Raw genomic sequence first — 26,591 nt, forward strand, 5'->3', positions numbered from 1 at the left:
TATTGGACAGTCTACCAAGGGGTCCAATGAGCATCCAACAGCCCAATGGCTTGCCTGATTCCTATTGGCCAGAAGAATAAAAGGTCTAATGAGAGTTTAGATGAATTATTTAATTACCTAAAACTCTCTCAAAAGGGGAAAGGGGGACACATGTCACAAGGCTATCAATTATGCTTCTAATTTGTGATTGGCTAAGCTTTGCAGGAGCCAATGGGAAGCCAGGATGACTATTTTGCAAGAGGGGCCGACCAAGAAGAGAGAGAGGCTGCATTTTATTCAAACACAATGCTACACACACACACACAACTCATGTGTGCAAGAAGAACTCCATCTCCTTCTCCAAGCATTGAGAAGTAGAGGCCTACACCAAAAACTCTTGGCTATGGAATGCAAATCCAACCAAGAGCCAAGCTTCAATGGCATGCTCATCTCCTCTACCATGCTAATTACTAAGCTAAGCTATGCTATTAGAGTGATTATGTGAGGAGAATACTTCTTTCTCGTAAGATACATCTTCTTCCTCTCAATCATCCTCATTCCCTGCTAGCTCTCACCATTTTTGAATGTGTGTGAGGTCTTGGGACTGAGGCTAGGGACACTAGGTGTGTTTTTCAAGCATAATTTGGTGCATGAAGCTTCCATCTTCATCGCACCAACGAGTTTTGTCAAGGAACACAAGAATTCTATTGTACAAAAGTCTCCTTTGATGGGAGAAGCTATAATACGAAGCCTTTATCGAGGCGGGACCGGATCCATGTAAATCCGGTCCTCAATTGTTGTCAATTGTTCTATTTCTCTCTCTTTTCAAGTATTGTCAGTGCCAAATTAACTAGGTGTAAATTGCTATGTTGCTTTCTCAAATTAAGTACTCTCTCTATGCTCATTAGGAACTTGTTCTTAATGAAATGCTCACTATGTTATCAATTTCCGCTACACACAAGTTATTAGTGCATTAAATGTTACATTGGGATCGGAGCTATTGGTTTATCTTTTCTTGCTCAAGAAGAGAGGGCCTCAAGATTGATACAAATGGTTGGTGTTATTAATTGAAAAAGAGTAAGTAGAATAGGTTTTTTTCATCCTTGAAGCACGTCTGCCTTATGCATATAACGAGGATATCGTCGAGAGCTATGGACTTAATAATGGAGTCCTACGGGGCTTGCCTATGGCTTAACCATTATTGAGCTGTTAGAAGCTTGACAGGAACTGGTGTTTTCTTGGCTTTGTTAAACCCTCTCTTCTATTTTTGGCAATTAATAATATTTGAGCCACAGGTATAGATGCTTGAGTGCTTATCTTTGAAGGTAAAGAGGAGTAGCAACTAGGGCTTGAAGTGCTAAAGTACAAGTAAAACGTTACACCTAAAATTTTCTAGTATGGCTGACAAGCGAAAAGATATTGAAATGAATGTTGATAGCTTTGATTTTGCTAATGAAAGAGCAACTAATGATTCCCCTATGCTTATGAACTATCTTGTTTCTAAGCTTCAACAAGCCCTGGTCAATCCGTCCCTCCAAGGTGAAGTGCTACAGCAATTGCGCACCCATGGTATTCTCCAAACTCCCCATCAAGAAGAGAGAGCATCTATGAAATCTCCTGGTGAGACTTCCAAAAGAGGACTTTCTCCGATAAGGGAAGAAGAGGAGGATCCGTACGAAGGGCTCAAAAACTTACTACTCGTAAGACATCTCCCTCCCAAAGGAGAACCCAAGTTTCAACGGTAGAGCCCCTACCGAAAGAATGAGAAAGAAGTGAGTCTCTTGCCACCTTGGTGGTGGAGATGGATCCACGAAGACAACAGGAAAAACGCTCTCCAATACCCTTTAAACGGGAAGACCATCGCATACTTCTCTACACCATAATTCAAAGAGGAAAGAGAGGAAAACAAGAGAAGAAAAAGGTGAGAAAGAGCTCACCCTCTTCTCCATCTTCTTCATCCTATTCCTCTTTTGAAGAAAGTGATGGTGCAGACAAGGAGGAACAAGGGAAGAAAAAGGCGAGAAAGAGGTCACCCTCTTCTCCATCCTCCTCATACTCTTCCTCTTCTGAAGAAAGCGATGGTGCATCTCTCGAAACACCCAAAAGAAGAGGCCATAGGAAATCCTATGATGTCTGGAAAAGGTCATCCAAGGTTAAAAGGTTCAAAGAGGGAGGAAAGAACGTCTCTTTCCTTACCTACGATTGCACCTTTGGTGCTACGGACAAAGTCTTGGCCTTTATCCAACAATTCGATGCGACGTTTGGAGATGAGGGCTTTAGTCATGTAGCCATGCATTTTCAAAAGTTTGCCAGGCAATGGTGGTCTAGCCTACAAGCAAACAGTCAAGCTCCACGAACATGGAAAGCTTTAAGAGCTTCCATCATGAAGCAGTTTTTGGCTACCGATGCCAAAGACAAAGTACTCACTGAATGGCGAAGCTTGAAGCTCTCTCCCTACGAATCTATTCACAAACATGTAGACAAGTTTTGGGATTTACATCTCAAAGCCACTGTCTTCAAAAACATGGATTCTGGTGAGCAAAAACAAAAAATTTGTGCGGGTTTAACTGAGGATATGGAATATGTTAACTCCCAAAGGCCACGCACCATATCTGCGGTCATACACCATACCATGGTGGCTTCAAGAATCAACTTCCAACAAGGGGCTAAGATAAATCTTAAGCGCACAAAAAACAAGGGATGTAAGGAGCCTAAGGGAAAGGACAACGTCCAAAAGCCTCCCAAAGGCAACGCCAACAACAACAAAGCTAAGGAGAAGGGAGTTTATAAAAGCAAAAATAAACTCTCTTTTGAAGAGTTAGAATGTTATCAAAAAGATAATTGTTGTTTCAAGTGCGGGGAGTAAGGGCATGCCTATCGTGCTTGTCCCCACAAGAATACACGTAATGAGCCTCCTAGAGCTACCTTGGTCGAAATTCAAGAAGAGGATGCTCATCACAAAGGATCTCCTCTATGCCATGCTTGGGGAAAGGTAAGAGAACATGATGCTTTCATTCTCTTTGACTCTGATTCTACTTACAATTTCATATCCACAGAGTTGGCCACCAAGCTAGGCATCCAAGCCTATGAGATGGGAGATGTCCTACCTGCCGATGGTGCTTTCAAGGGGCAAGAAGCCTTAGAAACTCCCTTAATTGGGGAATTGAGGCTCCATGTTTGAAGCTATGTGGACAAGGATTTCTTCATCTCTCCTCTCAAGCATGAGGATGTAATCCTAGGGGCACAATTGTTTGATCGCATGGCTTCCAATGTTAAATTCCCTGAAAGGCAAATCTACTTTAGGTTTAGGGAAAAGGATATGTACATAGATGCTAAGGAGTTGGGTAGCACCATACCCATTGTACATAAGCAAGCTTTCAATAAGTCAATAAAGAGCTTTATTTTCGTGTACATGATTTCTACTAAAGATTCTCAAAATGAACCTAATGTTTTAGCAAAAGAAGATATAACCAATCAAAGGGAATTAGAGTTATCCAATTTCCTCAAGGGATTCCAATATGTTTTTATTGACTACATCCCTTGTGAGCTACCTCCCAACAAGGGGATGATGACCATGCAATTGAACTTCTTCCAGGAAGCTCACTGCCTAATAAACCTCCTTATCGAGTTTCTCAAGCTCAACAAGAGGAGATTATGCGGCAAGTGCATGAGTTGGTTGAGAAAGGCATGGTTAGGCCTAGCTCATCTCCATTTTGCTCACCAGTGTTATTAGTGCAAAAGAAAGATGGCACATATCGTATGTGTGTCGACCATAGAGCACTAAATAGGATCACTATTAAGAATAGGTTTCCCGTTCCACGGGTAGAAGACCTATTTGATAAGCTACAGGGGTCGATCTACTTCAGTAGGATTGACCTAAAAAGTGGCTACCATCAAATAAGGATAGTTGATCAAGACATTGTAAAGATCGCATTTTGCACTACGTTTGGTCTTTACGAGTATATTGTCATGCCTTTTGGATTGACCAATGCACCAACCACATTTAATCGCTTGATGGAGAAGCTATTCAAGCCTCGTCGAACCTTTACTGGAGTGTCCTTTGATGATATAATCATCTACTCTAATTCATTAGACGAACACAAGCAACACCTCCATGTGATATTTCAAGTTTTACAAGAGAATAAAGTTTATATTAATCGAAAGAAAAGTTAATTTTTCTTACAAGAGATTCAATATTTAGGTCACATTATCTCTCAAGATGGCATTCAAATGGATCCATCAAAGCTAGAGGTAAGGATGGCCTAACTCAAGGAATTTGCATGAACTAAGAAGCTTTATAGGTATGTGTGCATACTATAGACGCTTCATAGAAAAGTTCTCACAAGTCGCGAGACCATTACAAGACCTAACAATGTAAAACGTTAAGGATACATGGTCCACCAAAGAGAGCAATGCTTTCGAAAAGCTTAAAGAGAAGCTTATCTCTCAACCCGTGCTTACACTATCGGATCTCTCAAAGCCATTTGAGGTCCAATGCGACGCCTGTGGTGAGTGCCTTGAAGCTGTTTTGCTTCAAAAAGAGCACGCCATAGCCTATGAAAGTCGAAGGCTCGACCCTGTTGAGCAAGCTCTAGGGATATATGAGAAGGAATTCTTAGCAGTTTTACATGCTCTAGACTCATGGAAGCACTATTTATTGGGGACTCCTTTCATTCTGCAAGCGGATCACCAAAGCCTTAAGTACTTCATGACGTAGACCAAGCTCTTTGACAAACAAGTGAGGTGGGAAAATTTCCTTTTGCAATTTCATTTTCATATTGCTCACACCGTTGGCAAGCATAATCAAGTGGTCGATGCACTCTCATGACGACCGAGAGTGAATGTTGTATCCATAGCAACTCACAATGATCTATCTTCTATGATAGATGAGTACGCTATTGATCTCGATTTTAGAGATGTGATTTCAGCCCTTGCACTAGGGAAGAAGCAAGAACCATTTACCCTACAAGATGGTTATCTTCTCTATGGCAATAGACTATGCGTTACTAACTCACTACGTGAGAAAGTAATGTATGAATCTTATGCTATAGAGGGATTCAATCTACCCTAAAAGGGATAGAAACATATTTTTATTGGCCTGCCATGAAAGCAAACATACAAGAGTATGTTTCAAAATGTGTGGTATACCAAAAGACGAAGTTTGATAGAGGGAAGCAACCTGGATTGCTTCAACCTTTGCCAATCCCTAATTCACCATGGGGAGAGCATATCCATGGATTTTATCTTTGAATTGCCCAAGTCTATCCATGGGAATACAGGAATATGGATGATAGTAGACAGGTTTAGCAAACAAGCACATTTCATACCTGTCAAAAAGACTATCAAGGCCCATCAAATGGCAACCCTCTTTATATCACAAATCTTCAAATACCATGGCTTGCCAATGTCTATAGTGTCAGATAGAGATCCTAGAATGACCGATAATTTTGGAAGGGTCTCTTTGAGAATTTAGGTACAAGGCTAAACTTCTCTTTGGTCTATCATCCCCAAACAGATGGCCAAAGTGAAATAGCTAACCTAACAATTCTTGATCTACTAAAAGCTTATGTCACAGAAGTAGATCAAAAGTCCCGATGGGAGAAGTACTTACCTTTAGTGGAGTATGCTTACAATAACACTATACATACTTCCACAGGAAAAGCACCTTTTGAGGTGATAGAGGGAAGATAAAAAAGTCCCCTGCTACTCAAGGTACATGGGAAGATCTTCACTTCATATGAATATAGCCGAGACCTGTAAGAATCTTTTCAAAAGATTAAGGATGTTGTATCCATCTCTCAACAAGGCAAAAGGCTGCTGCTGATAAGCATGGAAGAGCCTAGCCTTTAAACAAAATGATTGGGTCTTGCTTAAGTTTCCCAAGGCTTGATTAAGGCACACGACGGACAAGAATCCTACGGGACACCAAAAGTACTATGCTAAGTTAGCAAAAAGATACTATGTCCCCTTTCAGATTCTTAGGCCAATCAAAGAGATGACCTATCAACTTAAGTTGCCCAACCATTAGCTCATACACAATGCTTTCCATGTGAGCCTACTAAAGCCTTACAAAGGAGAGCCACCTCAAGAAGCAACCATTGAATACCCATCGGAGATCGAGGACCAAGAAGAAGTGTTGTAGTCCGAGTCCATTCTCCGACACAAAGACAAGGTATTACAAAGCGGTAAGACTATCCGACGATATCCTATCAAGTTTAAAAAATATCCTTTTGAAGATGCTAGATGGATGCAAGGCATACAATTAAAGGACAACCTAAACCTTGTCAATGCTTACAATGATTCTCTAGAGTAAGCAAATGCAAATATGTATAAATGAACAAAGTTTCTGTCTTGTAAGACTCTCTTTTTCTTTATTGTGCACAAATGTTAATAAGTATGCATGCTTAGGATCATGTTTGAGGAGACGACGTCTCCCAAACACTAAGTAGAGCTTGTCACTATACTATGGAAGATTGATACGGACTAATGTGCAAACATGCTTGCGCGGCAGCTAAGGCTCTCAAGCACCAAATGGACTAGTCATCCATTCTGGATCAGTGTCTTAGGGTGAAATAGGGATCCTCTACTTGCTAGCAAACGGACTAATGACTAGGCTTTATCTTCTCTATCTCATAGTCGAGGACGACTATGATTTCAAGAGAGAGGTAATGGCATAAAAAGTAATATCTAATTCTCCCAAATGATTTTCTCATGTTAAATTGATCATTTAGTATGGGGAAGTACCACGGGAGTAAAAGCTAGAATTTTGGTAAGGTTGCCAAACCGGTCTCTGCAGGGATCCAACGGAGAGAAAATAGAGATCCAAAGGGGGGCAGTCTGCAAAAGAGCAATGTGTATCACTGGAGCTTAAAAGACCTAAGGTTCAACTCCTTTTACATGGCTGGGTGGTGATGAGCATGTTCCAGTCCCCATGCCCTTTCACTGGTATCAGAGCTAGGAGAGAGGACAGCCATGGAGGAGGGAAGGAGAAGTGTTGGCTTGCTGTTTTGCAGGTGATTGCATGTCTTCTCTCTCTCTCTCTCTCTCTCTCTCTCTCTCTCTCTCTCTCTCTCTCTCTCTCTCTCTCTCTCTCTCTCTCTCTCTCTCTCTCTCTCTCTCTCTCTCTCTCTCTCTCCTTCTTTCTCTCCCGAAGTTCCATGGATATGGGTCGTGGGAAAGTTCCCTTGGAGGGAGGAGCAACCGAGGAAGAGACGGCCGTGTGCAGGCCCGCTTACGAAGAGTAGAGCCAGGCTGCTGATTTGCACAAAACCGTGCGGGAGCTGGCTTGTTGAGGTCGCCCTGTGAAGCTGAGCGTTTTTTGTCACTTGGCCGAAGCCTGGAATGCAAGGTAGGAACCATGGGGGATTCAACCTCTGTTCTGCGCAGGCGGTAGAGAAGCCATCGCCAATATGCTTTTTTTTTAAATTAAAAAAAACCTTTTTTTCTTTCACATGGCTGGGCGCCCTAGGGTGCCCATGGACCACCCTGGAGGTCCGTCACACCAAGCAAGTGCGACCACTTGGCTTTGATCGTAGCTTCCAAGGTAACTGATACATCGGGGGCACGACAGGACAGATTTCCATCAATCTGCAATAAACGTCAGGAATGAACCAATAAGCCCGCAAGGTCGTACTTTCCAAGGATTTTTCAAGACCTTGCCAAAGCATTGACAGTGAGGCAACTCTTGCATCCAAGCAAGTGCGCTAACTATTGTTGTAGCTCTTGGATGACATGACTACAATCCATCTCTCACCTTTCAAAGGTAAGGTATGCATACAGATTTGGTTTTTTGGTTGCCAAATTTTTCAAACATGGTGTGTAACTCTCGCATGCACAAGACGTGTAAGTGCATCCACAACCAAGGCTGGTACCAAGCACAAGGTGCTTCTGTAGTTAGCATAAGCATAACAAGCACAACGGTTCTCCATCATCAGTACGATCAAGCATACACGGTATGTTTTGGAAGTTTATCGTGCTTGATATATAACGGTGGTTAGACCGGATGTTTTCGGTCAATCTGGATTTTCAATCGCTTTTACATGCCTCGACAAACAATTTTAGGTACGCTTTATCGGTGCATTATGATGCTCATACTTCATTGTTATCTACACAACTTGGTCTACAATTCATTACTGTATCTCTACATAACGTAATGCATGAGAACCGCATGTTACTCTTTACATGCAACTGATGTGAGTGCAATTTCCGCACTCCAAGCACAAGCACGGCTTGTGACAGTTATTTTAAGCATTACAATTTTATTGTATACCAAGGACCAATGATTCAATTACTCATTTGACTCAAGCATGGCTTGAGCACCTACCGCCTTGATTTGAAGCACGGCTCATCAGTGGTTCAATTTGATGATAAAGCATATCAAATTTGCAAATTTTTAGTATCTCAAGGAGACAGGCACGGCCTATTTTTGGACTTGTTAAAGGCAGCAAGTTGCTCGGCATGGCCGACTCCTTCTTACTATTTCTTGAAGCTGACAAAGGATGCTTACCACACAGTATTGGTCAATTTCAATTGAAATTGCTCGACACGGTCGATTCTTTTTTTTATATTATGATATTTGCAGCCACATCCGTTGGCTATCAGCACAAACATATTTATGTGAAGCAAGGCTTCAATTTACGAGTCTTGAATTGATATTTTTTCCGTTTGGGGTAGGCTATGAGCACACTCTTTTGGGGAATTTCTCCATATGCCTACAGGATATTTCAGGCCAACTTTCTCTCGCAGAATAGAGAGGGTTATGATCTACATTTGAGTGAGCTTTTCTTCCGACATCTCCATGCAACTGGTTACAGCAGGATGACCAGGTTAGACCATATTCCGTTTTGTTTATTTTTCCATGTTTACACGTTTCATTTGGAAAATATTGTCGGTTGTGTAAAGCAAAGTGCTTTGACAATTTCACATGAAGCAAGGCTTCTCACGCGTGCCACGCTACTGCCTATTGATTTGGTATCAAGGGCATTGGCACGCCAATTTGGGAAACTCTTACGATTAGAAATTTGTTCCCCTTTTATGTATGGTGACATCACGTTATGATGCATCACTACCAATGCAGATTGTGCACGGCACTTATGGCTTGGGCTCTCACGCTTGAGGCCATCATAGTAGCCAAGGGCCTACAATTTCGCATGCAAGGCATGTTGGTCAAGTGGACTCAACTCCACTACCTCATAAATTACACTTCCGCTATAATAGCAGACACTCTGTCAAGGATGAGGAAACTTCTGGATTCTTTCAACATGCTTTCTAAGTTTCAACATGCTTTTTGGTTGCTGTCAATAACAACACTAAAAGGAACCCAAATCTAAGACTTAAGACTTAATTCACAGGCAAACAGCCATTGTTAAGTCATTTTCGTACAGTCACGATCCCCTACACGATAGGTGAGGCAAATGTGACTTGTGTTACCTCTCTCGATGAGAACGTTATCCAGTCAGATTGTTGCAGGCTTATAGGATAAGTTGCACACTACGCATAAGATGCACACAAGCATGGGCGCAGTACATACAAGGCATTAACTTAAGGAAAGTTCCTCAGCCCAGCATGCTCTTCTTCTCTCTCTTTTTCTTATTTCTCTCAAGAACAATGAAAACTTTCTAAGAAGCTTTTGATACATGTTTTGTTTGGGAGTCAGCATGAGCCAAGGTGCTCTAACTCTCAGCTAGAAATTGGCCAAGATGGCCAAGATGCCATTCACATTAGTTTTCATCGGTTTATCGATTAAACACTAATTGCCATAAGAGCTAGGAGCCACACACAGGCTAGCTAAGAGCCACTGTTAGATCTCGGGTACGACCCAACTGTTGACATCCTTGGGTGATTGTTCTTAAGATCAAACAGATATGCCCAATGGAATACACATCGAACACTTCGACGTTAATGGACAAGCAAGAGTCTTGTCATTACGGATGTTTATGGTGTCATTTTTGCACTACATGGAGTTAGTGTGACACTCAAGTTGAGTTTAAATCTGAAACTCACATCAGCTGACCTATACACGGAATCTAGAGGTAGCAAACAGTTGCAACAGCACGGCTATTGATACGATCTAGGCATCTCACTTGTGTGGATCTCCTGCTCCCTCTATAACACTACGGATTGTCTGTGGATATATTGTTCTGGGGTAAGACCCGGCGGGTGATTGCTACATCTCCCCATAGGCATTGAGGATCATCGTTTGATCTATCCCATTTCTACTTTCAAGGAAAGAAGCCAGTAATCTACCATGGGGTAGCGAACAAATTCAACTTTTCAGGTTGATTCCAATCGTTATGTACATGGTTAACTATGTCGGTTATCGTTACCTACTAGTTGAACAGTTTCTACAAAGGGTCTTACCAAGGGGTTCACTATGTAGATTCTCCCCAGTGGGTTTGGATTGCGAAGGCAACACCCAGGGTTTCCAGTACAATGTTGCTTGGTTTTTTCACACGTGGGAGACGTGCTCTTGTGCATTTGAATACGGGTAACTGAACTTTCAGTTCAATCCCCAAGGCCATGCCAAGGGCAGGTCGTAACAAGTATTTTGGGCCGTAGTGTCCAATGTACATGTATGCTGTTATGAATCCACTTGTAGGATTCAATTTGGCACATGTTGTCACATGGGATACAACATGGTCTAGGGACTCAAGGAGTTTGATTTAGCCAGTGTGGAGCAATGAATGAGGGTCCCTCTCACTCTTGTCACGGAGTGTTTAGAGTTACCTCCACACACAAGTACCTTTTGTACTTGTAGGATGTTTTTTTAAAAACATCCTTACATGAGACATATTCCACATGTGGAGAATATGAGTCTCCGGACTGACACTGGCGCCCATTATTTCAAATATGTGTCACGACAAAGTCCCTAGGTGCTGATCAAATCTGTTTTCTAGACCATTTTCAACACGACGTATCAGGAGCAATTTCGGTGGCCAAAAATTGTCGGATACTTAGAATGACTTGTTCAGGTACAAGTACTGCTAAACAACATTACAGATGGTTGTTTATAGATATAGCAAGGCTCTAAGTTTTTAATGAAAAAGTTTCATTGTTTGTACCTAGAAGTGATCAATGTTTCACCTTCTATTATGGTTCATACGTTTCAGCACGGCTTGCAAAAGATTGAAACTGCAAGTATTTAGTTTCTTTTAGAACTATTTACATTCCTTTTTAATGTGTGCTACGCGCATCACATTTGCCATAAGTATTGGCAAGGATCACCATGGATATACAGGTTCGGATCTGCTTTCTGCTAAATGCATGCACACTAGGTGTTATGGGCCCTAGTGTTTAGCAAAGGCTGATTTGAAACAGCATGCATATTCCTCAAGTTGTTGCTTATGAAGCATTTTGCACTCTATGTGCAGTATCTCTAAGATTCCTTTTGGGTCTACTAATCCCCAATAGAGGTCATGGCTTGGTTTGGGTGTTTGTGGATTTCTCAAGTTAACCACGATGGTTATTCCAAACATTGTTGATTCCTCAACAATGTTACACGATATTGTGATTCCCATTTACCAGTCATTTGGGACGACTGTCTGTAAACCGTGAGGAAACACACCTCAGTACTGTCAGTTATCCAAGGGGATAGGTAGATTACAAAGTGTAATCTAGTGCTGAAGGATATGCAAAGTGCGTACGTTAGCACCAAGCGATCCAATCCGTAAGCATTTATTGCTCTACTTAGAGTTTGCTTACTATAAGTTAAAGCATGTTTGCAACTAGGTGTAGTCTCTTCATGTAGAACTCAGGTTTTCAACCTTGAACACTCGTTAGGGTGGGGCTGTTTACTGATGATGACAAGTCAAGGACTTAAACTTGGCTAATGAGTTATAGTAGCAAGTTACTTTCATGGAAAGTGACAAGATGTACTCTTTTTGGTACATCTTTGTTGTGATAAACTCGTTTACCATGCTCATGAGCATTCTAAACGGAGTCTACACAATATGTTTGGATAGGAACCGGTACCATGAGATGGTTACAAATGGACAACAATGTAGAAAATCAAGATGTTACTCTTGGTTTCATTGAACCTCCTACTGAACCGGGTTCCGCTCAAATGAACCGTTGGATCCATGAGGGATGTTACGGTAGAAAACATTAGTGTTCTTATGAAGATATCATCACTTGTGTTTTTGCGGACGAAAACGCTTCTCCAAGGGGGAAGTAATGTCAGGACAATGGTAGGACTACGCACGGCCAAGGGCCAGGACGGACATGCAGTCAAGGGGGTCCTTATATTTAGAAGGCCAGGGGCCTATATAGGGCATGGTTGGGTGGTGATGAGCATGTTCCAGTCCCCATGCCCTTTCACTAAGGTTTCAAAATTCCAATTGAAAGGTCCAAATAGTCAAAGCTGGGAAAATTGGATGGTGGAGGGAAGACTCAAAAGTCTTCCCACATCCCTATCAAGGAGGGGGCGAGCCCTAAGAGTAGGGGAGGAGAGAGAAACACACACACACACACACACACACATACTCCAAAGCTTCCCCCAAAGGGAATACTAGACACATGGCAGGCTCCTAGGCTAGTTGCCTCTCAATCTCCCTTCAAATCCTATTGGATGGCCATAGAGGTGGACCAATGAGAATTAGGTTAGTGTAAAATTAGTCTAATCAATTGAAAAAATGCTTGATAAAAGAACCGATAGAAATTAAGCTCCCTAGAAGACTATTGGACAGTCTACCAAGGGGTCCAATGAGCATCCAACAGCCCAATGGCTTGCCTGATTGCTATTGGCCAGAAGACTAAAAGGTCTAATGAGAGTTTAGATGAATTATTTAATTACCTGAAACTCTCACAAAAGGGGAAAGGGGGACACATGTCACAAGGCTATCAATTATGCTTCTAATTGTGATTGGCTAAGCTTTGTAGGAGCCAATGGGAAGCCAGGATGGCTATTTTGCAAGAGGGGCCGACCAAGAAGAGAGAGTCTGCATTTTAGTCAAACACAATGCTACACACACAACTCATGTGTGCAAGAAGAACTCCATCTCCTTCTCCAAGCATTGAGAAGTAGAGGCCTACACGAAAAACTCTTGGCTATGGAATGAAAATCCAACCAAAAGCCAAGCTTCAATGGCATGCTCATCTCCTCTACCATGCTAATTACTAAGCTAAGCTATGCTATTAGAGTAATTATGTGAGGAGAATACTTCTTTCTCGTAAGATACATCTTCTTCCTCTCAATCATCCTCATTCCCTGCTAGCTCTCACCATTTTTGAAGGTGTGTGAGGTCTTGGGACTGAGGCGAGGGACACTAAGTGTGTTTTTCAAGCATAATTTGGTGCATGAAGCTTCCATCTTCATTGCACTAACGAGTTTTGTCAACAAGAATTGTATTGTACAAAAGTCTTCTTTGATGGGAGAAGCTATAATACAAAGCCTTTATGGAGGCGGGACACGCTCCATGTAAATCCGGTCCTCAATCGTTGTCAATTGTTCTATTTCTCTCTCTTTTCAAGTATTGTCAATGCCAAATTAGCTAGGTGTAAATTGCTATGTTGCTTTTTCAAATTAAGTACTCTCTCTATGCTCATTAGGAACTTGTTCTTAACGAAATGCTCACTATGTTATCAATTTCCGCTACACACAAGTTACTAGTGTGGAGGTTGTGTCAAAGCTTGTTCTTAACGAAATGCTCACTATGTTATCAATTTCCGCTACACACAAGTTACTAGTGCATTACACAACTACACCCCTCATTACTATCTCACATGGGTCCCTCTGAGGGGATGTAGACCCCAAATTGAACAATGCAGGAAACCTTGATCTCCACCCTCAGATTGCTAGGTAAACTAAGCTGGGGGCAATTAACTAGGGAGTGGACTAGGTGGTGAACTAGGGTAGTGTACATCCACCTTGCCCACATGGACAAGTGACGCACAATAGTATGGTTGTAAGGATTTAATGTGGGAAGATGAGGTCTCGGGTTCAATCTCAAGTGATTCAAGGTTTATAATATGGGGGTGATCTTGACGATTATCTAAGCGTGAACTAGCTCCGACATTTATGTCCCCTTTGGAGAATTAAACGTTCCTTATTTCCCATGATCTTGGGCCTTGATTCCCTCTAGGAAGCCCCGTGTTAGAAAGGAACGTGGCTTCTCTAATTGTATCCAAGGTGTGTGAGCCTTTCTTATGTAAAGTCTTTTTCTTTAATACCATTTTTCACGCTGTATTGGTAAGAAAAAAGGGAAGTGGCACGCCAAAACTTTGCGTCAAAAGGGAGTTTGAGAGGGGCTTCAAAGAAATAAACACTCCCCAAAGCCTCCCCAACTAACCTTACACCGAGTGAAAGTGCTACTAAGTAAGGGCTGATCTCCATGGACACGAGGACAATCCCAACCCGTGTTCGTCAGGAAACGCTGACCATGAGTGTGAACTCTGCCAAAATCGACAGAGTTGGAGAATGTGTCTTTTACCTCTGCCCCTCGCTGAACAAGCTGCCGTTGTGTGTTGGCTCCAATTAACATACACGACAAAATTGATGATGGGTGGCAGGGGTTCTACCTGCGCCCGTGTGGATCCGCCCTAAAGTGTTGTCGAATTTAAATGGAAGGGACATCCAGCTGCATGGTGGTCCGGGCGTCTACATACAGCTAGTAATATTTCCCTTTCGAGAACAATTTCTCATGAGAAAAAGTTGTAGCCGGTAAAACTTCCAATAGAAAGAGAGGGGGACGAGAAAGCAGCGCGAGCTACATTGGCATCACGACACTAACGCCCGTCCTACAGAGAGAGTTCAAAACAAACAACGCACACACGCACACAATACACACACATCCCTTGAGATCAACCTCGAGCTCTCAACGTCTGCCAGATTCTGCAGGCTCCTCTATTCTGAACGCTTGTTAGGGTTAGGGTTTCCACTTTTGTAGGCTTCCTTCCTTCCTATATTTTCAGCATTTTGTACTTCTGCCGTTATTGCCGCTTGCAGTTACGTTTACCGGCTCATTGCGCGCCATAGCTGCTACAAATGAGCTTTTCCTTATGGAAAATGTTGTTTGGAACCTCATGTTCAGCCCAGGGCATATCTTCTCTTTTGCAGTGTAATGGATCTTGCAGCTTTGTACTGTGAGAAAGCCAGAATGGCGCAGTTTTTGCAAGCACATTGCAATCTTGTTTACTACCTTTAACAGCGAGACAGCTAGAATGGGGAAGTTTTGGCAAGCAAATCGTGCGCCAAGTTCACATAATTACGCATATTTCCGTCAGGGAATCTTCTTCATTTTGCTTTTAGGCACATTACATGCAGCAGATCTATGTTTTGCAACTCGTGTAGACATCAATGAAGATGCCGATGATGCATTTGATGAAGGATTCGATGAGTCTAGCAGTGCAAACACCACAACACCAGCTCCTCCTCCTAAAGAGGGAAGTATTGCTGACATGATTGATCGTGTCCTAGAGAAGGAGTTCTCTGAGAAAGATCATCAAGAAGGTAAGCCCTCTACTTTTATTATCAGAAAAGATAAATCAGGCTTGCAGTTCACATTGTTTTTGGAATTGTGAATGAGATATTTGCAAGTGAAAGTTATTTACTGGCTGATTGATGGGGTACAAGTCATGGTGTAATTTTTTGAGGGGAGACAGATCGACGCTAATGGAATTTTGTCTTTGCAAAGTGCAAGTAAGCACAGGCTATTATGAGTTTGAGCTCAAATTGTCTACATTTTCAAGTAGAGAAGCACAGGATGCTTTATCTGTACCGTATTGATGTTTATTTCAAGTTCCCTAGACTAAGTAGAACTTGAAAAGTAACAGCTGCCCCGAGTAAATAACAATCCACAATTTGGGCTAGAAGCCTCGACCAGGGTCAGCTACCTGCATGCGGTGAATGTCTAGCCAGAGAGGAGAAAGCAACCAAGGACGAGGATGATAATGAAGAGGCTACAGCGAGACACAAGAACACTATCTCTCTCTTTCTCTATACATATACATATACATATATATGTATATATATATATACATATATGTATATATGTACATATACATATAGATATACGTCATATATATTTGTCATTGGTGGACAGGATTGTCTATCTTGGTTCCTGCGAGTTTGCCTTCAAAGGTGGCGTATTTTATGCTGCAGCAATTGGCAGTCTTTGCGGATGGCAGCTGGACTTGTCAGATTCCATTATCACTTGTGGCCCCCAGATCTTTGGACTTGTTTTGCACAGGGGGTGTGAGTTTTGAGTTATCTCCTGGGTTTTGTGCCTAGATCCAGTTTCACAAATGGGAGTGCACAAAAATATTAATAGTCTCATATAAATAGACTCTATTACTTAGACAAAATCCTAAATATGAGAGAGAAGATTGACGCCGTATTGGAGACAAGAAGATGGATTGGTCTCCCCCCCCCCCCCCCCCCCCCTCCCCGCAACGAAAGACTCCGTTTTAATCTCTCATCTTGATGGTCTCGAGAGTCTTTACTCCCTTCTCATTCAGATAAAATGGTAGTCTTAGGAACCTTTGTTTCTTGTCAGAGTGAGCGGAAGGTGGAGAGAGAAAGAGAAAGACAATGGCGATCAACACACAGAGATAGGTGGAAAAGGTTGGCAAGCCCCAATAACTCCAGATGGCAAAATTGCTGTGTACAAGACAAGATGGATGGGAGAGTGCAGCCCCCCCCTCCCCGCGCCCCTTCCCCCTCCCTCCTATGTATAGGAGAATAAAGGGAGGTAGGGCAGACCAGAAAACCCAACGACCTAGCACAAAAACACCCATGAATATGAAAAAGCGGAAAAGGACCAGAATAGATCCGGGCAAAGTGTTGAGCAAAACCCTAAATGTGTCTGACAATCCCTGTCCAACAGGTGTATGGGTGGCCAACCCACAATCAAGGGCCAATGCACGTGATGTGTGTGAAGCTTGTAGGCAGGGTGCGAAGCATCTGGAGATGAAGATTCTAACACCCCCCCCTCCACGACAGATGCGGAGTCGCTAAGGAAGATGCAACACGTCTAGCAAATTTGGAGTGTGAAAAGAAGCAGCGGCAATCAAACAAAATGATGAACCGTCCAACACCAATGTGATGATGACCAAAGCGAGGTGAGACTGATGGAGAGGTTAACAACAGAACAAGTCGCTGAAGAGGATATACATGAGGGAAAGATGGAAGACGAGCAGGGAGCTCATCGGTGAAGGTCAGCAGAAGAGAGACGGAAGAGAGAGAACCATCCTTGAAGCAGAGCACTCTGACACAAAAGGATAGAAGGCCAAGGTGGTAAACCGGCAAACTCCAAGCCAAAAGTAATCTCTATTATAAGAGGGAAGAAGGAGGTGAAGGAAACTAGAGGGGGATGCCATCGGCCTGTGAAGGGCCAGAGATGGGGGTGGCTCTGTCCTGAACGCGCAAAACTATTTGTTGCACAGCAGGTAAGAGCTCCTCCCAAGTGATGGGAGTAGGACGAATAGAGGTAGTAAGTGATTGGAACTAGGAATCATAAGTGTCAGGAAGCTTGAGCAGCAACCAAGTTGCCATGCTCTTGGAAGAGATCCGGTGATCGCAAGTTGCAAGCTCATCACGGAGAAGAAGCATGCGGGATATGAAGTCCTGGATAGTCGGAAATGACGAGACGTGTAAGTCTATCAAAGTCTTTTCCAGAGCGAGGATCCTTCTGGGTGTCTTCGCCTCCTACATGTTGCAAAGGAAACCCCATAATTCATGTGTAGTGGTGTGAGAGCGTAAAGACGTCAACACGCTATCTGCACAGATGATGAGTAAGAAAGAGTAAACTCTGTGATGGTTCAGATTCCACTGATCCACCATAGCCTGTGTGACCACGGTACTTGATCCGCCAGAAGTAGTACCATGAGAGAAGTAGATGAGGAGTGAGGGCCCAACACGTGTAACAACAGAAGAAGTGGTAGCTGATGATGTCGATGTAGGAGCACCAAATGCAGGAGCAAGGCCGAGACACATAGCATTGGCAGGATCGATAAGCCAGTCCCAAAGGTCAAACTGCATAAGCATCACCATGCTCTTCATCTTCCAAACGACAAAGCTGGAGCGGTCAAGCTTTTTGTCAGAAGGAAAGATGGGCATGGCTGGGAGTGTTGCCGTATAGGTACAAACAAAAAATCAGCTGAGAAGTCTGGTGTGTAAAATCAGAAGCAAAGGTGATAGGATCAGAAAACCATGTCGGATAGAACCCCAAAAGACCGCAAAGTAAAGGGTAAGTGACGGGAGAGGCAAGGGAAACCCGAAGGGATGCCGATGAAGCAAAGTCGAGGTGCTGTCCAAACTTGAAATCGCAGAAAAAGGGAGCTGGAAATTCCGCTAGAAATGCCGGGGTTTGAGCAAAACGCCAGGTGATGAACACGGGATGCCGAGAAGGTAAGGTGAGGGCTGTAAATGCGCACCAAAACAGGCTGAAAATCAGCAATGGATAAGTCGGGAAATCGTTGGCAAAGTCACGTTTTGGTTCAGCTTCCAAACGAGAAGACCAAGGGGCAAGGAGTAGGAGGCTTTGGCTGTCCAAGGTCGGCAAGGAAGAGGAGACTGATGCAAATGAAAAACGTTGGTCCAAAGGCTGCTTGGTTGCCAAAAACGCAAGGCAGAGGAAAAAACGCAAAGGCTCGCCTCTTGCAAAACCTGCTAGAGCATAGGGTGTGCACACTGACTCTTCTGTGCCATGTGAATATGCTAAACCGACTTCCAAAGCCAGATATTGGCTATTGAGCCTAGGGGATTCTGTCCTGCAATTTTGAGATCCTGTTTGTATGACTTACATGTCCAGACGAGGGTCTTTTTGTCAGTCAGAATCCTCTTGCATAAATGATTTGTACACATGTGAGATATGGGCCTCAGAGTATCCTAAAATTGCGTATGCACATTTGCCTAACCGTGCATTTTTAAAGAAAAATTCAATGGATGTGCACTTTGAGGTTTAGCGCCACACACTTCGAGGATTTGCTCCCACGAACTTCGAGGCTAGTGCACTATACTCATGGGTTGCTTTTCTGCACACGTGTGTACCCGTTAATGTACGGAATTCAAGGTCTAGACGTCCTTGGACCCCATCCCTAGCCACTCTTCCATGTGACAATGAACTTAGTACTCATAACGCGTATTAATGGATGCTTACATGTGTGTGCAGTGTGCACGCCTTGTTTCAATCTGTAGGAGCATGTATTGATTACTAGCTCTACCCCAACTTTAAAGCGTAGCTACCATGTTATAGTATTTAGTTAGTACTATTCATCATGATGTTGATGGCTATATTGTCCTGTAGAGGGTTACCATAGCGTGCCTTCTTTTAAATGTGAATTTGTGCTTTTAGTGGATTGCAGAATGTCACAAATTGGTGACGTGGCAAGCTCCTAGACAAACACACACAACTGTTGACATGGCAGATGGCCGAGAAAAGGCGCGGACAGGTTGACATGGTTGGCCGATGACGTGGTTGGCAGATGACGTGGCAGCTGCACGGACGCCCGCAATTCGTGCTGACATGTTGACGTGGCAGTTGTACGAAATTTCCGTAATTTGCGCTGATTGCTTTTGGCAGATTTTGGGAACCAATTGCTTTTGGAACTTTTTCTTTTAAGTTTAAAGCTTTTGGGGATCAATTGCTTTTGAGTTTGAAAGCTTTTGGGCATCCCTTGTAAGAATAAATACTCCCAAGAGCCTCACTTCTCAAGGCATGTGGACGCAGAGTCTGAGAGTAAGCACCCGCGGGCTCATTGTACTTTGCTCAAAGATTAATATAAAAATAAATACCGAAATGGGTGCCAGTCTTTGGGGCCAATACCTCTTGGCACGGAACTACGCCGGGCCGTGACGAATTTATTGTGGATTGTGAATAAGTTTGAAGTGAATCTCTGTTGTGTTGCATTAGAATCTTGACTTGGGGTGTCCAAGTTTGTTAAAGTGGTATCAGAGCACAAAAAGATTCTTCTTCTACGGAGGATCCGATCCTTTTTGTAGCACACGCAGACTTTTGTGAAAGAATCTTCGTGTTTCAACCCCAGACTTATTAGCCACTCCCACCCTTCATACATCGCACATCGGGCGGGCTCTCGTCTTCATCGCTCTGTCTTACAGGGCATAAAGCCATAAAGAATCCCAGATTACACATGGGTTCTCGTGAAGAATCTGACAGAGATGACACCTCTCAGTGGGAAGGCAAATAAAAGTTGAAAATCTGGCGCGGGAACTGAAGAAAAGAATGAAGATTTGGGCAAATTTGTTTCGGACAAGTTTGCCAGAACGGAGTACAAATGTCAACTGCAGATTGGCATATGTGTGAATAGATTGATTAAGTATTCCAGGGACCCGAGATTGGCGAGACACCTGAGAAATTACCCGATTGATAAGATTTACTCGAGATGGCATGTAGCCATTGTTTCTCCTCTCAGGTAGGGAGGAAAGCCGAAAGGACAAACGGGTGTAGAAAAGCGGAACCTGTACATGCAGAAAGAGATGGACCAGAACTCAAAGGACCACCATAAGATAAACTTGAGAGTTACAGAGCAGCAGTCGAGTGCCGAAGAAAAGGAAAGATAAAAGCAGAAACGGTACCACATTGAGTGGGGCCCGAACCGAATCATATGAATGAAAGTACAAAACTTTGCCGCCCTTGGGGCAAAGTGAAAGATCAAGAAGCCCTCATTTTTCTTTGATGTAGGAGCCAAGGCCAACTTCTTGAATTGGCGGCTCGATTTGGAATTACGCCCGACAGGCTGAGGCCATAGGTGGAGGCAGTTCTAGCAGCACCCGGACGGGATGTTGCCATTACATCGACCATTGCCAAACTTCGTTTGCAATATCAGGGGTATTTAGGGCTCGAGGACTTCTATGTAATGCCTTTAGGAGGTTTTGACGTCCTCAAAATCCCTTGGTACCACAAGAACAACGCCGTGGTTGACTATCGGGCTGAGAAAGCGACTTTGACAAATGAAGGGCAAAGAGATTGTACTTGATGAAATTTAGTTTCTTTACTCAGAACTAAATGATGATTGAAGGTCGAATATGTTTGACCTCGAAAAAGAACGACAAGATTTTCTGCAATAGGGGTTGACTGTTTCTCTGAAGGCGTACAAAGCGAGTTGCCTCGTTTACGTCGTGAAGATCACATGATTGATTCCTGGTAGTACACCACCGAACTGGTCACCTTACAGAGTTAGTCGATGTAACAAACTACTGACGTGTCGAGCCATTGAAGAACGGAGCTACCGGCCGAGGGGCCTAAACCATAGAAGAAGTAGAAGCTGAAGCATCAACAGATTTCTGAAAATTACGTAGCTGTTGATGACGTGGCAGATTTTCAAAAATTGCGATGGCATGATGATGTGGCAGGCTGTACGGATTTCCGTATTTTGCGTTGGCTGATGACGTGGCAGGTTGTACGGATTTTCGTAAATTACGCTGGCAGCTTTTGGCTTTGCTTTTTGGACCAGAAGCTTTTGAGTTTTGAAGGCTTTTCACTGTAAGTGCTTTTCAAGCCAAGGGCCATTAAATATGAGGTTAGGGCTCATTCTCTGGCATGCTTCTTGAGAAGGTGCAGAGTCTGGAGTACCAGCTTGTACATTGTTGATGCAATATAAAGAAATACCGAAAGGGGCGACCAATACTCTCTGGGGTGGAATTCCGTCACCGTGTCGCGTGTCGTCTCTCTCTTTCAATTTAGTTCTTATTGAAGTGCTAGAAATCTGTTCAGTCTGTTCTTTTCTATTGGCACGTGGTGCCCGTCTTGTGACAGTGATATCAGAGCATCAGGCGTGTGCTTTTCTGAAAGCATAACGGTTCTACAAAAGAGCAGACAAAGCTGGAATTTTATTTGAGGTATCTTCGCCCTCCAACCCGGACTTATTTGCCACTCCCACCCTTACTTCATCGCGCATCGGGCGCTCCCGTCTTCACCGCTCATGTCTTACAGGGCATAAGCCATTAAGATCACTTGCAAAAGAAGGATCCAAGATTTGTTTCGAGCTGCTGTTTTTCTCAGAGGCAGTGCTATGCAGATGTTGATAGCTATCAAGTAGCATACTCCAAGTACTTGGCAAGCTTTCAAGAAAATTTTTGCTCGAAGTTGTATGGTTTCTGACATCTTCCTTTGGAGTGCAACTTCTTGCAGAGTGGGGTATCTTGAAATGCTTGCCATGGAAACCCTAGCAGATTATAACTTGAAATTTCTCAACATCTCTTAGTAGATGTCTCTTCACGAGCAGATGACCTTGGAGATCCAGTGCGATTGCTATCTTGGGACTACTATCGTCGCCAACCAGAACACTCTGTCCAAAAGCTGATGGATCATGCTGTGCTCGGCTACGACCCTATGGAATGAACCTAACCCTAATTTTTTGGTGCAGGTTTAGAATGGAAAGTCAACTGACTTTTCGAGCTGGATTGATGTCGAGATTGCTTTTTTAAGTTTGAAATCTGTTTGAGAACTTGTTTGGTGATCCTGTTTGAAATTTGTTTGAAATGGATGGTATACGTTTTAAACTTGTTTTGGTGCCGATTTGAAATGTTTGACTCTGGTTTTAATACTGGTTTCATTGATTGGTGATTTTACTCTCGGGTGAAGTGAGAAATACTGTTTTGGTATTGTTTGAACCTCGAAATGACGCAGGCTGATGCCTGGGAGCGTTCCGTTGTATGCTAGAAAACCTCCGAACGACGTAGGCCGATGCTTGGGAAGCGTTTGGTTGTATGCTTGAACCTCCAAGTGACGCAGACTGCGGTTTGGGGAGCGTTTGGTTGTACAGTCTTGTGAGCTCATGGCTTGGACCTTTTTAGGTTATTTGCGGGGGGAGTGACAAGGTAGTCGTTGAGTAGCTTCATACCGCAGACCGTTTGTCTTGGGGGAGTGCTCAGCGGCGGCGTTTGCTTTGTCTTGTAACATGCATATGTAAGCATTTGTGTTGCATTGTGATGTGCCAATTACTGAATATTCCTGATTGAATGAGATTGCCTGGGTATGTAATTTTAGTGCATCAAGACACTCGTGGAAGATCAGTACGCTCTGGGTGTGATGGCTAATTTTACTATGCCGGAATATCAAGAGTTCCGATCTGGACGAAAGGAGAAGCTAACTGTCACGAGGACGTGGCAGTTATTAACCATGTCACAAGGATGTGGCTACTGCTAACCTTGGTTGTTGGTTTCTTTCCAATGGGGTTTATTTTATTTGTTTTGAGACCCTCTTTTTGAAGTAGCAAACGGTCGGACATTGTATGGCCAATGTGAACGGTAGATTCACCCGCAGACGGGAAGTGGTCGGCACTGGAATTCGTATGGTAAGAGGATGTCTAGGCTCAGAGCAAGATCATATAGGTCCCCCCGTCGCACTTAGCAAGTTGGTGGATACTAGGAAGTGAATTCAATTAAGGCGTAAAGTCAAGGTGGGACTACCAACAAAAAGTATCCGACAGTTGGGCCACATTGCACTTTTGGATGCGGTTCCAATGAGGATAGATGGTCAGAAGACCAGTGGGAGCCCAACGGAAGCATCTCCTAAAATTTAGGGAACTGCTATTTTGGGCTGTGAAATGTGTTCGCATCATTACCTCCAGTATGACTAGGGGAACACTTTATAACTCTGCCGCGAAGTCAATTGGGCAATCGGTCAGGATATTTTTAAGCGGCGAACCCGAAACGGGAAAATGCTTGTAAATGCGCCAAGTGTCACATTTTTATGCACTTGCCTCTTCCAGAAAAATGGGGGCTGAATTTTTAAGCTGGGAAGGCCTCATTATGCAATCTGTCACAGGTTAAGAGCTATGGAGTGCTTCCTTTCCCTCTCATGTACAGTGTGGTGCTAGGAGTGATGCCATGCACACTACACACTGCTCTCTCTCTCCCCTACGTGCAGTTATGTGATGTCCCACAAGAGGGCTCCTCATTTGACTGATGTACAAGTGTGTGGGTTCATGCTTTCGTGCTAAGGCAAGAGCCTCCTTGAGCAGAAACAGGGGTAGCTAGCTGCTACTCCAAAGCAGGCACTGGTGAGGGTCATAACCTCACCATACAGGTGCAAAATCAGCGCTGTGTATGCGCTGTAATTTGACTGTTTTTCAGCCATACGGATGCCAAGACACTTGGGAATCGTGCCCCACTGGTAGAGGACAGTAAGGGGACTGTTTGGGGCTGAAAACAAGGCAAAAACCAGTAAACACAGCGTGCTGAATTTACTGTTTTTGGGCAAGAATCAGAGGGTATACGCCAGTGCAAGTGAGTTCTAGCAGGGGAATTCGTTTCGCGCAAGGTTTGGGGTGGTTATGCTGCCGAAATTTGGCCAAATCAAATGGTATCTAGGTGGATACACGTGAAGGATTCCCAGGACCTTACCTTGTAATTTACCCTCCTAAAGAATAAAGAAATACCGAAAGGGGCGTCAATTTTGGGGCCTACAGGTTGTTGGCGTCTGCTCGGAGCATTCGAGCTTCCGAGCCGTGTGTGTGATTAAGTGTTAATTCCCGTTACATGTCTCCTTTGCAAAGTGCTCTGTGTGTGTGTTTTAAGTAAAGAATTTCGGGTGAAAGCCAACGCCTACCGCCCTACGGGCCGGTTACACTAACTCCTTGATCAAAAGAGCTGAAAGGAGAAGCTAACTTCTTCATCAAAAGAGCCGAAAGGAGAAGCTAACTCCTTAACAAAAAGAGCAAACTGAATGTCCCTTGGAAATTTTTTTGGAGCTAACTTGAGTTGTTTTGTAGATATGCTGTAATCGCGGATGATTACTCTCTTTCAAGAAGGGCAGATGTAACAAATTGCTGACGTGTCGATCTACTGAAGAACGGAGCTATCGATCGAGGGGCCTAAACCCTAGAAGAAGCAGAAGCAGCAACAGATTTTCTGAAAATTGCATAGCTATTGATGACATGGCAAATTTTCGGAAATTACGTTGGCATAATGACATGGCAAGCTGTACGGATTTCCGCGTTTTGCGTTGGCTGATGACGTGGCAGGTTGTACGGATTTTCGTAAATTATGCTGGCAGCTTTTGGCTTTGCTTTTTGGACTAGAAGCTTTTGAGTTTTGAAGGCTTTTCACTGTAAGTGCTTTTCAGGCCAAGGGCCTTTAAATATGAGGTTAGGGCTCATTCTCTAGCATGCTTCCTGGAGAAGGTGCAGAGTCTGGAGTACTGGCTTGTACAGTGTTGATGCAATATAAAGAAATACCGAAAGGGGCGCCAAGGTTTGGGGCCAATACTCTTTGGGGTGGAATTCCGCCACTCCGTGTCGCGTGTCGTCTCTCTCTCTCTCTCTCTCTCTCTCTCTCTCTCTCTCTCTCAATTCAGTTGTTATTGAAGTGCGTCAACCAAGAAGAAATAAAAAGCTTCTTAAATTTCAGCCATTTAACTGGCGCAGTCTTGTTTAAAAGAAGCGTGGACCACCAAGTACGAGCATTCCTCTTAAAGTAAGAGGCAGCTCTTCGAATCTTGGAGTGCTCTGAATAGCGTCCTCCCAAGAAAGCGATGTCAAACTGCTGTGTAAAAGACAAAGCCTTCGAAGCATCTGAGTATCCTGAAAAAGTATCAAACTTGATCGAGTGGCCACCTTCCTTAAACACTCGGACTTTCTTGCTTTTATCTTCGAGAAATTCATACTGGTTGGCTTTGTAAAAATTCTTGTTCCCATAAAAGTTTCCGTTGTCAGAGTTTGAACTGTCCGTAGACGAGTCCTCTGTAGAAGTGTCACTCACTGGGCGAGACTTAGACTTCCTTGCCTTTTTCTTGCCCTTTCCAAAGCGTTGTTTCTTGCTTCGCTTTTTGCTTTTCCTGTCTTCTTCGCTCGAGTCTGAAGAGCTAGAATGATGAGTGCGCGGCGGTGTGTGTAAGTGAAAGAGCACGCAAGGAAGTGCAGTGTGTGTGCAGAGAGGGGAGGCGAAGAGCAGCAGGAGAGGAAGCGCTAGCAGAAGAAGAGGGAGAGAGAGAGAGAGAGAGAGCTCACGTTTTTGGGGAAAACTCAATAAGTGAGTTTTGGGTTTTCCCACTTTTATTATAAGTGACCTTAAAAAAATGTGTCCAGGTTCAATATGAACGTAGACAAAGTATAAAAATGTACAAAAAGGGGTTATTTAGGCCTTTAACCCAACAACCTCCCACTTAAAGGCATAAATGGCGCCTTTAAGCTACGTGACTCCCACCATCTCTATGCATAGATGATGTTGTGCTTTGGGTAAGCACTTAGTGAGAGCATCGGCTAGATTTTGTGATGTATGGACCTTAACCAATGTAATAAGGCCATCCTCAAGCACTTCTCGTATGAAGTGATACCGCACATCAATATGCTTTGTGCGTGCATGAAACATGGCGTTCTTTGCCAGACATATGGCACTCTGGCTATCACAACCAAGCATAGGTGCCTTGGCAGGCAAACCAAACTCCCTGCATAGGCGTGCTAACCAAATAGCTTCTTTGGAAGCCTCAGTGGCTGAAATATATTCAGCCTCTGTCGTAGACAATGCAACAATCTTTTGCAATCTAGAACACCATGAAACAGCACCTCCCGCAAGAGTAAATACATAGCCACTTGTAGATTTTCGTGTATCCACATCACCAGCCATGTCAGAGTCACAAAATCCCTTCAACTCCATTGGTCCTTTACCATAGCAGAGGCATTTGTTTTTAGTCCCTTTCAAGTACCTCATAATGGAC

The 26,591-nt window shown here is 43.5% G+C and overlaps 1 protein-coding gene across 3 annotated transcripts in view; it reads left to right on the plus strand.

The window, feature by feature from the left end:
* The first annotated feature begins 14,650 nt into the window (after positions 1 to 14,650).
* LOC147430788 (K(+) efflux antiporter 5-like) overlaps positions 14,651 to 26,591 on the plus strand; it is a 65,704-nt gene continuing 53,763 nt past the window's right edge. Inside the window, exon 1 of one of the 3 annotated variants that reach the window (XM_086493343.1) lies at positions 14,651 to 15,424. In XM_086493343.1, coding sequence (XP_086349469.1) covers positions 15,136 to 15,424 — 289 coding nt within the window. In that variant the 5' untranslated portion in view covers positions 14,651 to 15,135. The remainder of the gene's footprint in view (positions 15,425 to 26,591) is intronic. The other 2 variants (XM_086493342.1, XM_086493341.1) reach the window with 2 other exon arrangements.

Source organism: Adiantum capillus-veneris, chromosome 21 (genome assembly GCF_014529385.1).
Source record: "Adiantum capillus-veneris isolate H3 chromosome 21, ASM1452938v2, whole genome shotgun sequence".
NCBI lineage: Eukaryota > Viridiplantae > Streptophyta > Polypodiopsida > Polypodiales > Pteridaceae > Adiantum > Adiantum capillus-veneris.